At 38.4% G+C, this 14562-nt stretch overlaps 1 protein-coding gene across 2 annotated transcripts in view; it reads left to right on the top strand.

Annotated features, from left to right (window-relative positions):
• MED14 (mediator complex subunit 14) overlaps window positions 1-11646 on the top strand; it is a 65015-nt gene extending 53369 nt beyond the window's left edge. For both annotated transcript variants that reach the window (XM_072744847.1, XM_072744848.1), the window contains 7 exons: window positions 1753-1935; window positions 2775-3010; window positions 4976-5155; window positions 5709-5816; window positions 7657-7782; window positions 8226-8418; window positions 11007-11646. In XM_072744847.1, coding sequence (XP_072600948.1) covers window positions 1753-1935; window positions 2775-3010; window positions 4976-5155; window positions 5709-5816; window positions 7657-7782; window positions 8226-8418; window positions 11007-11080 — 1100 coding nt within the window. In that variant the 3' untranslated portion in view covers window positions 11081-11646. The remainder of the gene's footprint in view (window positions 1-1752; window positions 1936-2774; window positions 3011-4975; window positions 5156-5708; window positions 5817-7656; window positions 7783-8225; window positions 8419-11006) is intronic.
• The last annotated feature ends 2916 nt before the right edge of the window (window positions 11647-14562 follow it).

Here is a 14562-nt window from a genome sequence, read left to right as displayed (position 1 = left end):
AGTTTTTTGTTAAGTTATTTTCTTATTGCAACCTTAGCACATTGTTTGTTGGGGAAATCACAAAAGAAAATGAATTTGTCCTGATCCCACCATGTAGAGATCTACCAGTTCGTCCATCTACTTTGGACTCCCCCCCCTCCCCCACTCTGCCTTGCACTTCCCATCACGCACCCCATGCTTGCCTGCCTGCTCGCTTCTCTGCTGTTCTCCACCTGTCTGCTTGTCTATCCGTTCAAATACCCTACCCCCCACAATTGGGACTGTACCATATGTATTGTTTTGAGACTTGAATTTTTTAACTTTCTAACTAAAAAATTCTATTTTGAATTGGTTCGTAAAAAATAGAAGAGGTAGCCAGTGAAGTGTCTCTGTGCCACCAACCACCTAGTTCCTCTTCCTAGAGGCATTCAGTGTTCTTAATTTCTCATGTGTTCTTGCAGAGATGATGTATGTATAGACAAGCAGATACTGTAAGTGTTCTCTGCCCTTTCACACACGTGACAGCATACTTCAGTGCCTTACTTTTTTCATCTATTTTTCCTGAATGCTGTGCCAAATCACAACATAAAGAACTTGCTCAGTTTTTACAGCTGTGTAGCATCTGTGATTTTACTCTCTAGTATTAATATTGTAGGAACATTTCTGTCAGTAAAAACTCTACATCATCATACTAGATGGCTTCATAGTATTCCTTTGTCTTGACATACCATAATTTAATTGCCCTCCTTATTATATGTTTAGAATGTTTCCATTTTTTTTTACAACTAAAAATGGTATCCTCTCTGCTCACATGATTATTCCCTTAGGTAAGTTCCTAGATGTGGAATTGCTGCCTCAAAGGGTTTGAGAAATTCTAAAGCTTTTGAAACACATTGCAAATTGCTCACCTGAAAGGCTATACCAATTTCCTTTAGCATCAAACAAGGATGTCTATTTTCCTTAATAATTGCCAACACAGGGTATTATGACTTTCAGAAATCTTTGTCATTTGATTGGTGAAACATGGTATCTTATTGGTTAAGATGTGCATTTCTTGATTATTAATTATGTTAAACCTTTTTTCTTTCACACGTCTTTGGTATTTCTTATTTTATCCCTGCTTCTATGTTCTTGTGTGTTTTCTTACCAATTTGTAAGACTTCTAAGTTAGGATCATTTACTCTGTGATATATGGTAAAAGTATTTTCTCAGTTTGTCATTTGGTTACAGAGGGGTATAAGTAATATGTTAAAGGTGTCTACAGGATGAAATTTAAATATCAAATTGTTCAGTAATTTGCTGCTTTCAAAACTTGATTCTTGGTTCGTTTCTTAGAAAGAAAAGGGAAAAATTTCCCTCTCCTCAGCCTTGAATAGAATGAAAAAAACAATTTGTCAGGGTTACTTGAAAAATACAAGATTTCGGGCCCTTAAATGAGCTTTGAGATTTTTTTCCTTGACATTTTCAAAGATGTTTGCAAATAGGTTTTGAAAGTAGTAGGTTGTTGCATAGTATAAAGTAGATGGTTACATGTTGCACATGTTGAAGCTTGTGTGAAGGTAAATTTTATCCTTTCTAATGTTGTATCATGTATAAAAGTACATAAATTACACAAAATAGAGATTCAGATGTGCCATGTTAAGCATCATACTTCGGTGAAATAGCGAAAGAAAAAATGATCACCTTGTAAAGGGTCGAGCATTTCAGCACTGCCAAGTACTTTTCAGTTGTTAAAATACAGGTTTTGAAGACCATCTGTTTACTTGTTTACAGGAACCCTAGACCCTAGTTCTCCATACACTATGGTGTCACCAAGCGGACGAGCTGGGAACTGGCCAGGGTCTCCTCAAGTGTCTGGCCCCTCACCAGCAACACGCATGCCTGGAATGTCACCAGCCAATCCATCACTACATTCTCCAGTTCCAGATGCTTCTCATTCCCCTCGAGCTGGAACAAGTGAGCATCACCATCACTTTAGTGTTCATTTTAGCCTAACCTCCAAATGACCTATTTTTTTCTCATCCTCACATTGGAAAGTTGTGACCTACTTATTAAATGGGGATACTTCATAACTTAAACTTTTAGCCCTTTAGTAAATTGGTTAACAATAGTTAATTTGCATAGTCAAGCAAAATGTAAGAAAGGGAAATGTCTCCAGAAATCTTTTGAGGTGAGTCCCAGTGCCTCTGTTATGCCTACTAACTTAGCTGCAAAACTAGACCTTGAAAGGACACCTAAAGTTAACTGACAAGGTTGTATAAATTAACACAGGAGAAAATTGCAGACATAATGTTAGTTTTCTAGGCTCTGCTTTGCTACTCACGTGTCTGTGGTCAGCTCCCACATGGGCTGGGGCCTGGCTGGTCTAAAATGGCCCCAGCCGGCATGGCTTCCTCTGCTCCATGTGGTCTCATACTTGATCACAGCCTTGTTCATTTGGTGGCTGGATGGGGTTTCAAGAACATGAGCGAAATCCTAGTTTGTAGTTGGCATCACATCATTTCCACTGCATCCTTTCAGTCACAGTAAGTCACAAGGCCAGCCCAGATTCTGGGTCAAGAAATAGACTCTGCCCCTCAAAGGGCTTGCTGTAAAGTCACTTTGCAAGGGACCTAGCTACAGGGAGAATAACTGGCCATTTTGCTGACAGGAAGCTAACATGATTGTTACACCACAAGGAGTAACGAAAACAGTATGGATTGCTTTAGAATATCAAAGATTTATAATAAAAGCAAAACAGAACAATGGAACCGTGTGTTTTTGTAAATGAAATGACATGTTTTCCTTCCCAAAAGGTTCCCAAACTTTGCCAACAAACATGCCTCCACCTCGTAAACTACCTCAGCGCTCCTGGGCAGCCTCCATACCTACCATCCTCACACATAGTGCCTTGAACATTTTACTGCTGCCCTCTCCAACACCAGGCCTTGTACCTGGCCTGGCAGGTAGTTACCTTTGTTCTCCGCTTGAGAGATTCCTTGGATCGGTCATCATGAGACGGCACCTTCAAAGAATCATTCAACAAGAAACGGTATGGGTACTAGTGAACTCCTTGGTGGTGATTGTTGGAGTTGGGTGCTACGTTGCCCCACAGAGTGACATCTGAACTAAGATGATGTTCCCTCACTTCTGTTAGCTTGTTGAAACTGCTTTCCACCCTGCTCTAGCATTAAAAATGGACTCCACTTTTTTCTTTTTCATTCTTCTGTTAACATGCTCCTGCATTTTATAGTTTGCTGTGCTATGGCTGACATTAGGGATCCATAGATAGGTCCCATGGGGTCCCCATAGTGCCATTGGACGGATGGACCCTAGATCAGCCTTTGCAGAGAGTAGCATACAAGCAACTATTGGCCTTGGAATCTCTTGCAGGCAGGCTGACTTTGAATCAGATTCTCCATTGAAATCAACTTATTTATGATCACAAGCTTGAAAGCTCCTTTTTAGATACATGAACAACTGAACTGATTAAGAAAAAGACTTGTGTCCTATGGTGATACCCTCAGGAGATAGTGCAGAGTTGTTACTACCAGTTCTGGAGTCCCAACTGTCTGGGTTTGTACTCAGGCCATGCTACCTGCTAGTACAACCTTAGGCTAGTACAACCTTTACCTTTCAATAATGGTAGATAATAGTATTTATATAACTCCTAGCAATTGTGGTAGTTGGAGGTATTTCACATAAAGCCCTTAACGTAATATCTTGGTATCGCTCAGTATATATTAGTTATGTATAACTCTTGATATATGTATGTGTTAATGAGGTAGAATGGTGAATGTTTAAAATACCCACTCCATGGATGGCACCAAGCTATTTTGCAACCTTTATATACAGATTTGAAAATTACAGAGGTTTTAACATAAGTTAAATAGTTAGCATTTTAAAAAATGATTATTATGAGACCTGTGGTCTATCCTCACTCTGCCACTTAAGAGCCATGGAAACTTTCAGCTCTTTTTGAACCTCATTTTGCTCATCTGCATAATCAACATGTTACACTAGAGCAGAGGTCAGTAAACTACTGGCCCAGGGAGCAAGTCCTACCCACCACCTGTTTTTAGTAAAGTTTTAGTAGAACATAGTGGCACCCATTGACTTACTTATTGTTGATGGTAGCTTTCAACTATGATGGAATCATTGAGTAATTGAGACAAACCATGTAGCCTAAAATATTTATTCACTATTACTTTACAGAAAAATTTGCCAGCTGCTGGGCCAATATAAGGTCCCAGTCCAGATCCAACATTTTATAATGGTATTCTTTATTCTTCTACTGTGCCATTAAAAAAAAAAAATTCTCGTGGAAAATTTTATACATAAAAGTTGAGAGTATAATAGTATAAGAGTATGAACTTCTATGTTCTTATCACCTACCCTCAACAGTGAACCCCTGTCAATAGTTTTCTCTATAGCTTCTTCCAGATGGTTTGACAGCAAATCTCAGACGTCGTTTCATCCATAAAGACCATTTCTTTATCATCAGATAGCTAGTTGGTGTCCAGATTACCCAAGTTGTTACAGTTTTTACAGTCTACAGTAGAACCCAGACAAGTCTTTAAGTCCCTTTTAAACTGTAGGCTCCCTCTCCATCTCTTCTTACACATTTTATTTGTTGAAGAAACCATATCCTTTGTCTTCTCGAGTTTCTCAGTCTGGATTTTGCTGATTGTCTCCCTTTGGAATTCCTGAACATGTTCTTTAGACCCTCACATTTCTGTATTGGTCCACCCTGCGGATCTAACTACCAAATTCCAGCTCAAGTTTGTTGTTGTTTCATGAGGATATTCCATAGATTTTGTTCTATTCTTCCATTGAGAGACCCCTAATGTGTGGTTCCTTTGGGATGTTAGCAATTGATGGTGCTCAGTGCCTAGATATTTTTGTTTGGGAACAGTTATCAGCTGAGTTGTTTTCCCTTTGAAACAGTTCTCTCAGCAACATTTTCATTTTCTCTTTGTCTTACATTTTAACTCCGTGCATCCTTCATGTTTTGCAGCTGCAGCTGATAAATTCCAATGAACCTGGAGTGATCATGTTTAAAACTGATGCGCTGAAATGCAGAGTAGCCCTTAGTCCCAAAACCAATCAAACACTTCAGCTAAAAGTGACACCTGAAAATGCAGGACAGTGGAAACCCGATGAACTTCAAGTTTTGGAGAAATTCTTTGAAACAAGAGTATGTGTTTCTTAATGCATAGTTTTAATACAGGCATACCTTGTTTTATTGCACTTTGCTTTCTTGTGCTTCATAGATACTGAATGTTTTTTACAAATTGAAAGTTTGTGGCAGTCCTGCATGGAGCCAGTGTGTCAGGGCCATTTTCCCAACAGCATTTGCTCACTTCCTTCCTGTCTCTTTGTCACATTTTGGTACTTCTCGCAATATTTCAAACTCTCCCATTATTTCTTATGGTGATCAATGATTGTGACTCACTGAAAGCTCAAGTGATAGCATTTTTTAGCAATGAAGTATTTTTTAAGATAGGTTCTTTTTTTTTTTTTTTTAAGACATAACACCATTGCACACTTAATAGACTACAGTATGGTATAAACGTAACTTTTATATGTACTGGGGAACCAGAAAACTCATTCGACTTGCTTTATTGCAATACTTGCTTTACTGCGGTGGTCTGGAATTAAACTCACATCTCCAAAGTATGCTTGTACAATCGACAAAAGGGAAGAGTCAAAGTAGAATGCAGAGTAACTTGCTTTATTCATCCCTATAGGTTGCAGGACCGCCATTTAAAGCCAACACTTTAATAGCCTTCACCAAGCTGTTAGGAGCTCCTACACACATCCTCAGGGACTGTGTGCATATTATGAAGCTAGAGCTGGTAAGTTACAGAGAAATGCATACTTTGTATAGCAAGGTCTGTCTGGAGGTTGGAGTGGGTGGGAGCAGTATTTATTGGTTTCCACCTATTTGTATGTACTTCTGTTTTTCTCCTACTTTTCTTAATTTTTAAGATTTCTATTTATCTTTGAATAGGTAACACAGCCCTCTTTTAATTTTTGAATTTAGATCAAGATGTGATATGGGGGAAATTTCCCACATATCCCTGTCTAAGCTGTCTAGTCTCCCTCCCTACAGACAACCCAAGTTACCAGTGGCTTACCTCTTAAAACAAATATATTTAATTCACTCTTCCTGCTCTCGGATACTGAAATGATGCTCCCGTGGCTTCTTTTAATACTGTTGTAGATTCATTTTATAAATTACTTATTTAGGTTTTTGATCCATTTAAAATATACTTTGTTGTCAAATGTGAGGTATGGATCTAGCTTTTTCAGATGCCCCAAATTGCCCTAATATCATTTGTTTAAAAATTTCTTCTCTGGAGGAGATTAATCCCTCTTCTTTCCTGTGAAAATATACAGTTATATAAATGGAATTCAGGTGACAGCTGATTATATTTTTCCAAGCTTACAGGACTTTCAAATGTTTCTAGTATTGTTTTGGGTAATTCCAAATACCTTACTCCTTTTTCCAGTTGGTGTTTTACTGTTAGTATCAGGACAGGAATGTTCCTTTGCTAATAGTCAACATTTGGCTTCTGCTCTGGTAGCCTATAGGAAACCAAAAAGATACCCATTTGAGTTTTTGAAGGAATAGGTATTCATGTGGCTGAAAAGAAAAAAAAAAAAGTACCAGTAGGGGCGACTGGGTGGTTCAGCCGGTTAAATGGCCAGCCCTTGATTTTTTTTTTTTTTTTATTATTTATTTATGATAGTCATACAGAGAGAGAGAGAGAGAGAGAGGCAGAGACAAGGCAGAGACATAAGCAGGCTCCAGGCACCGGGAGCCTGATGTGGGATTCGATCCAGGGTCCCCAGGATCGCGCCCTGGGCCAAAGGCAGGCGCCAAACCGCCGCGCCACCCAGGGATCCCCAGCCCTTGATTTTGATCTCAGGGTCCTGGAATGGAGCCCTTAGTCCAGTTCTGCATTCAGCGGGGAGTCTACTTCAGGATTCTCTCTCTCTCTCCCTCTACCCTCCTCCCAGCTTGCGTGCGTGTGCACGCACACACACACACTCTAAAATAAATCTTTAAAAAACAAAACAAAAAACACCAGAGAATACAGTTTAAAATTATTAACACAATTTGACAAGTATGTTTTAGAGAAGGAGTTGGGAATGAGCCTAGGAAGTCTGGGCTGGCTACAGTTAAGAAGGGCTTTGAATGCCAGGTCTAGGTCCTGGCAGGGGAAGGGAAGGGAACAAACAGCATGTGTTACTGCATGTCACTAAACATTTGTGAGGTCGATTAGAACTGTGCTCTAGGACATTCTTCTGGCAGTGGTAGATGGAGTAGCTGGGAAAGGAAGCCACTGGAAGGGACCATTAGGGGTCACAAGAGAAGTCACAAATCCTGGAGCTTGGTGGCATCCATGAAAATAGAGCGGTGGGAACAGATGTCTGAGATACCAAGGAAGCAGAATCCATTGGCCTTGGGAATTAACGGAGTGGGAGAAAAGGAAGGAAACATGTCACCTCGGTCTGGAGTTGACTTTTCATGTAGTAACATCATGTATGCATTTTCTTTGAAATAATGCAGGCTATAATCTTTATGTTCTGTACATAATGGAGTATAAAATAAAATTCTGACCTTTCAGACTCCTCTACTAGGATGTAATTTTAAATGTTCACATGACTTTATCATGATTTCAAAAACAGTTTCCTGACCAGGCAACACAACTAAAATGGAACGTCCAGTTTTGCCTGACGATCCCTCCCAGTGCGCCTCCAATTGCACCCCCTGGGACACCTGCTGTGGTGCTGAAATCCAAAATGCTATTTTTTGTAAGTACACCCAGCACATGTGTGAGACAGAGTGTGTGTGTGTGTGTGTGTGTGTGTGCGTGCGCGCGCGCGCATGCGTGTGCTGTCGCATGTACAGAGCCCCCAAGGAAAAAGCCATGTGAGGATAATAGGACAACTTTTAGATTACTGCAGAGTTAACTGTCACTGCCAAACACAGGCTCAGATCCTCAATTGTCAGTGTAGACATGATGTACTCCCCGTCCCTTCAGTAATAACAGAAATGTATTGAACTCTAGGCAATTGTGTGGCACACTTGGATCTTAACCATAATACTCAGTTGTCACTTTTGTCATCTTTAGTTTTCTTTTGCCTGAGGTATCTTAATCTGATAGAGTAAATAATAGCACCTTTGATAAATTTAGGCAAATGTTTTATTTTCTTACTACGTTTTTATTCTCTTTGTATGTGTTGTGTGTCTTCAGCTTCAGCTAACTCAGAAAACATCGGTCCCTCCCCAAGAACCTGTTAGTATTATAGTTCCGATCATTTATGACATGGCTTCAGGTACAACCCAACAGGCAGACATTCCCAGACAGCAGAACTCTTCTGTTGCTGCTCCCATGATGGTCAGCAACATTCTGAAGAGGTTTGCAGAGATGAACCCACCACGACAAGGTACATGACCAGTAGATGATATTTTATTGCATATATGTTATAAAAGTTTTTTTGAGAGATTCCTCCTCCTCCCCTCTGCTCCCTCCTTACCTGCCTCATCCCCAATTCTAGTAATAGAGCACTGATTGCTGTGGCCCTCTTAATGTCTGCCTGTCGCTTTCTTCTTTTCTCACTGGTTCTTCATTTTTGTCCATGTCTCTGCTGCCTGAACCTCATTTTTGTTAGTGATTTCACTATCAGGACTGACCCAGTTGCTAATGCCAGAAGCTTGTATTTATAGCACACATTGCCACAGAGCCCTAGGTTAGGATGATAGACTTTTTCATGGCTGTGAATTCCTGCCCTCCCATTGATACCTGCCACTCTGTATGTCACCAGTTGAAATGCATGTTGGTTTCTCATATTTCATGGTTCAATCATGAATAGAATATTATCATTCAAAGTTCTGTATCTTCTAAATGTTTTGTGAAGAATAAAAGCTGATACAAATGGCATCACTGCTTTTTTGGGCTTCTTATATAAGTGTCAGGCGGGTGCAAGTGAACCTTTTCACCAAGTGCACAATGAAGCTCTCAAACAACATTTTCAAGGAACCCTGAATGTTTCTGGCAGGTAAACAAGGTCCCTTCCATACTGTGGTAGCCTACACATAACAGCACGATTCCCAGCAGTGCTAACTGGTCAAAAAACCTAAAGTTCAGCAAGGAGAACTTTTCTTCCATTTTGCCTGTTGCTATTTTTAAGGAAATTAAATTTGAATTAAAATTTGCTTATTTCTGATATTAAGGAAGTCCTCTGTAGCTTTCTGTTTAGAATCGCATGACAACAGAGTTATGTTTATAAATGAGGGAAAGTTGTTCTCTGAAACATTATTTAGGTACCACAGTGTTAAAACTTTACCAGAAACAGGAATCATGGGAGAAATTACACTTTCAGCTATTTATTTCTCCATATTGTATATACATAGGCAAGTTTTCACTCACATAGAGTTTACAAGGATTGCACTGGGCAGTAGAGAAGAGTATGCTTCTTTTGTTGTGATACTTCTTCCACTTCTTACAATTTTCTGCTTCCATCCTTTGACTTATCTCTTCTTTCAGCTAAAAATAGGTCCTTAAGAATCAAAGTTCAAAGCTGAAGAATTTTCAGAGTAGCAGTTCGGTAGAACTTTGATGATAAGGCCATTCCTTCACAAGCAGATGATTATCATTATTATGTCTTGTGGAATTTACAATTAAAAGAATGTGTTGATCCTCTTGGGATCAAATAAGTTTTTCTACGTATCAATAATGAAAATGTGTTTTTAAAAAGGAAAAAGGATGTAACTTTTCCTTTTATTTGAGAAATTATTGGGATGCTTTAGGAATGTTTTTTTTCTTTTCTTTTTTCAGTCTATTTTGTATCTACCTTAGACTGGGCAAGACTGGGGTTTCTTTTTTTTTTTTTTCTGTACCAGTTGGAGGGAAGCTTGCAGTAACTTGCACAGGGTTACTGCACACCCCACCCTTTGCCAAAAGGCCATTATTCAGTTGAGGCCTCCAATTCTCTCACTTGCAGCCACTGTAGCATTACGCCATGCACCAGGAAAGGGTTTATATTGCTTTTGGTTTATATTCTTTACAGCTGGTTTGGGTTTATTATATTTAAGTATGTGTAATGTTCACAAGAAGAGGCAGGGTCTTTGGTTTCTTTGAGCAAAGGGGACATTGAAAGGATGAGTTATTAGCCTCCCCCATTACCTCCCCCCCCCCCCCCCGCACCTGCCCCAAACAAGTCTTGTTTTTGGATTGTCGTTGTGCCATACTTCAGCCTCCCTCTCCCGCAACCCATCACTTCCTCCCCTCCCAGTGAAGTGCTTTTAAGAAAAATTACTTTTCTTTTTATTAATTGATATTAATGTTGAACTCCAGAAGTTGATCTTTTCCTTTAAATTTGAGAAAACTCCAGGATATGTCATAGAAGTGCACTGTCCAATATAACTGTCATTAGCCACGTGTGGCTATTTAAATTCAAGCTAGTTAAAATTAAAATTTTAAAATTGAATTCCTTAGTCACACAAGCTATTACAGGTACTCAGGAGCCACAGTGCACATATAGAATATTTCCATCAGCACAAAAAGTTCTATTGCACAGTGCGGTCACAGACATTTTTATCCAGCCTTTAAAGCAACATTAGAAGGACATCATTGATGTTGTAACTGATGCATAAATCTAAACTAGATATTTTCATTAGATTCAAATGCACAAACAGTCAGTAGCCTTGAAACCCAAATTTAAAGGTTTATCCAATGCTCCATTGTTTCTACAGAGAAACTTGAGGCCTATCTTCTTAAATCCAAACCCAACTGGAACTTACCCAGAATTTCCCCGTGAGAAGAAAAACAAATAAAACCTGAATCAAGTATCATTTGATACTTAGCAACAAAGCTTAATAATTCCCTATAACCTGTGCAGTTAAAATTTAGACTTTTATTTTGACCCTTGAAGTTCTTGCTGATTTTAGATTTAATTATCCCTACCCCCACCGGTGTGTTGACATCATCTTTCCTGTATTGCGAATAGCTAATGACCATTTTTCTCTGTTGCAGGTGAATGCACAATATTTGCAGCTGTTCGTGATTTAATGGCTAATCTTACACTGCCCCCTGGTGGGCGTCCATAGACACTATTGTTTTTAAACCAGGAAGGCTGACAAATGAGACAAAACAGCAAAAAAAAAAAAAAAAAAAAAAAAAAAAAAAAAATCTGAATTTAGCCTTCAGTTTAAAAAAGGACTTTTTTGACTTTAAGAGCTAAAATATTCTAAACTGGCAAAAATTTTCAGGGTGCACTTCTTTCATCAAAAAGACCATCAATCTTTTGTATAGTGAACTTGTATAGTGTGTTTAAATGGGACACATTTCAAACTAGGTAAAACATTGGTGTCCGCTTGCCAGTAATAGATTTAATATTCTGTTTTATACTATAAAGTTATGGAAATGCCAAACTTGTTTATTTAATTGTTTTCTTATGTTTTGGGTGTAATAGTCCTTTTTTTTGGTTTTTGTTTTGTTTTTTAAGGCAGGTCTGTCATTTTTGAATACTGTAAAACTGTGATAAACTTTATATTGAAGCTGTATTTTAATATGCCCGCTTTGAGTCCTTACATGAAAATGTTCTGGGAGTTGTTATAAACACATCCCAAAGAAGCAATATTTAATAAAACTAGGTTAAAAAAACAAAACAAAACAGTGACACTCACTTGTGTGTATATCAGCTTTATAGACTTCTCCTGGCCTCCTTTATCTTTCAGCTGGTGGGGCCAATAATTAATTTCTAATGATACATGTCTGAAATTTGACCAGAAACCTCTACTTCTTTGTTTCAAGTTTATTTTCTTCAGCTATTCCTAACTTGACTGATGGTGAATATTTAGCACCGTAGTTGTCTTTCAGTGTAGGATTTGGGTAAAAAAGAAGGAACCAGTCTTTGAGAAGAGACAGTGAATAGTTCATATTGATCAAGGATCCCAAATACTACAATCATTCTCATCTGTTGAAGATATGGAAACTTTTCTGTTAGGCAAATATAGTTTATAGGTTACTTCTGCATACAGCATTAATTAGGAAACCTAGAACTTGAATGTTCCACCCTTGCATTAAATTTCTGTGACATTTTCTTTATCTTGCTTAACTTCTGCCTCCCTTTCCTTCCCCACCACGCTTGGGGTTGTTCTAAACAATCCCAACTTAATTCATTATCAACAAAACAGTAAAATGTTTTGCTTGGAAGAAACCTGGTACAGCGCCCTCACTTTGAAGAAGCCAACTTCAGTGCCGTCCAGGGTGAAGTGAAGTTTCTGGTGCTGACCCATCTCAGCCGAGTTTCTTTTGGAGCACTGTGCTGTCTCTCCCAGTCAGTCAGGGACTTTTTTAAGCTTTAAAGAATGTGATCAGAAGCAAAAGTCTTCTGGTGACCTAATATTATTTGGGACCGTTTTTTATATGATAATACTATACAGAGTTATCTGGTCACTGGAATATTGGCTCTCCAGTGAATTTTAGATGCTCTAATTCCACTTTAAGATGATTTGAACTTCTGGTAACTATCAACTACCAAATTCTAGTTTCAGACATCTCACTGCAGCTGTAGCATATCTGTTCTCAACTTTGCTTGATTCTCTAATCACTTCTGGTCAGAGTCGAGGCCTTCTCTGCCATTCTTCAGTGTCTTATTTCTACCTTTATCCCCTGCTTCTTACCCAGCTCTGCCGCTGTTCAGGAGCAGGTGACTGGACTTTATCCTTCTTTTAACTTATCTTTTATCCTTCGTTTTTCTGTTCTCCTTACAACGGGAATCACATCAGTTTGGCAATCTCTAACGTGTCTTTATCAAGGATCAGCCCTTTTCTGTTGGTAGCTGAGTCCTTTCTTTCATGTAGAAATCCTACGAGTATATACAAGAAATGTATTTTTATCTGCAGGATGATATTGTCTCAAATTTTATGAAGGAGTAAACTTTTCAGATATTCTCCCTTTTAAGTGTGGTTTTGAAACATTAATTGTATTTTTTAAACATGATGCATTCAGCGGACACTTTTTTCTGATTATAACTCCTCTGAATGCCTCGTGCAAATCAAAAGGTAGGATTCAGCGAGCAGAATTTGCTTTCATTGCTTAAGAAGGATAAACCCATGAATACAAATTTTGATATTATGCTTGGTACTTGGAATTGGTATACACTTTATTAAAGCTTGAAAACACTAGAATTCAAATCTTAGGTTTCAGGATAAACCATGTCTTTTGCCTCTTTTTGTTACCCAGGTTCAATCAAAGGGACGGGATGCCCATAGTGATTTTCTCTGATGGGTGTTTTCAATGTGATTTTAGTATATTTGGTAATAAAATTTATACAAGTTTCAGAGAACTACCAACTCTCTCTAGTTAATTTGCACGGATATGTTTTAGATAGTAATCTGGTTTAGCATTAGTTTGATCTCGAAAGAAGAAATTAGTTCTGATTTGCCCTCTCTCTTTTTTTTCTTTTCATTCACTGAAATGCCATTTTGGAAGGTGTAGAAGTACTTTCAGAATTAGTGAGGAAGAAGGTGAAAAATTCAACAGAACATACCCAGTTTTTAAATAGCAGGGCTGAACCTTATGTTTGAAAGTTAACTTTGAGCTAGTGTAAGCAGAATAAAGCATAGCTGATTTTAATTTAAATACCACTAATAACTGTTGAAGTTAATACAGTAACTCATTCAGCCACAGAATGCTAATCATTTGTTAGTAACTCTTTGGATCATGATTAATTTGATAACTTCAAGAAGTATAATTTTGGTAAATCCAGAATCCAATTTCTACACAGAAAAGTTCCTTTAAAAAAATTTTTTTTTATTTATTCATGAGAGACTCAGAATGAGAGGCAGAGACATAGGCGGAGTGAGAAGCAGGCTCCATGCAGGGAGCCCGATAAGGGACTCCATCCCAGGGCTCCAGGATCACGCCTTGGGCCGAAGGCAGTCACTCAACCGCTCCGCTAAGCCATCAGGCATCCCAAAATGTTCCTTTCTTTCATGACTTTTTTTCCTCAAAGAACTACCCGTTATATTTTACTTTAATGTATATTATCCAAGTTCGTGATACAAAATCAATATACAGAAAATTTTAAGAGAACTTCTCAGGAAACTTTAGAGGCAGAAAGGAAAAACGTTAATGTATATTTCATTATTTCTTGTGGAATTTCCTCTTTCATTTGGTTTGATGAGAGTGGACAATATGTCTAAGGAAATGATTGGAAATTTACTTAGGGTGGATTTAGTATTGAGGTTATTAAGAAAAAAGAAGCAGAGCACAGCCAGCATTGAGCTGCACAACCCCAGAAGACCAGATCTCAATTTTCTATATAGTGCGTCCACTTTTCCAAGTGGCCAGTGATTTGTTCAAATACCTTGCCCAGGAATATGACTGGTGGAAGGGCACATTTAGAACAATGTAATATTTACTGAGAGCTTACTATTGCCAGGCACTATCCTAAGTATTTCAATGTGTGTTTAATTCTCACAACAACTCAGTGAGGTAGGTATAGTACCCTCCTTTTACAGATGAGTAAACTGAGGCCCAGGGAAATGAAGTAATTTGCTGAGATCAAAATTATTTGCTTAAG

This window comes from Vulpes vulpes, chromosome X (genome assembly GCF_048418805.1).
Source record: "Vulpes vulpes isolate BD-2025 chromosome X, VulVul3, whole genome shotgun sequence".
NCBI classification, from domain to species: Eukaryota; Metazoa; Chordata; class Mammalia; order Carnivora; family Canidae; genus Vulpes; species Vulpes vulpes.
The sequence above is the reverse complement of the archived record's forward strand: the minus strand, read 5'-3'. Positions and strand labels throughout refer to the sequence as shown.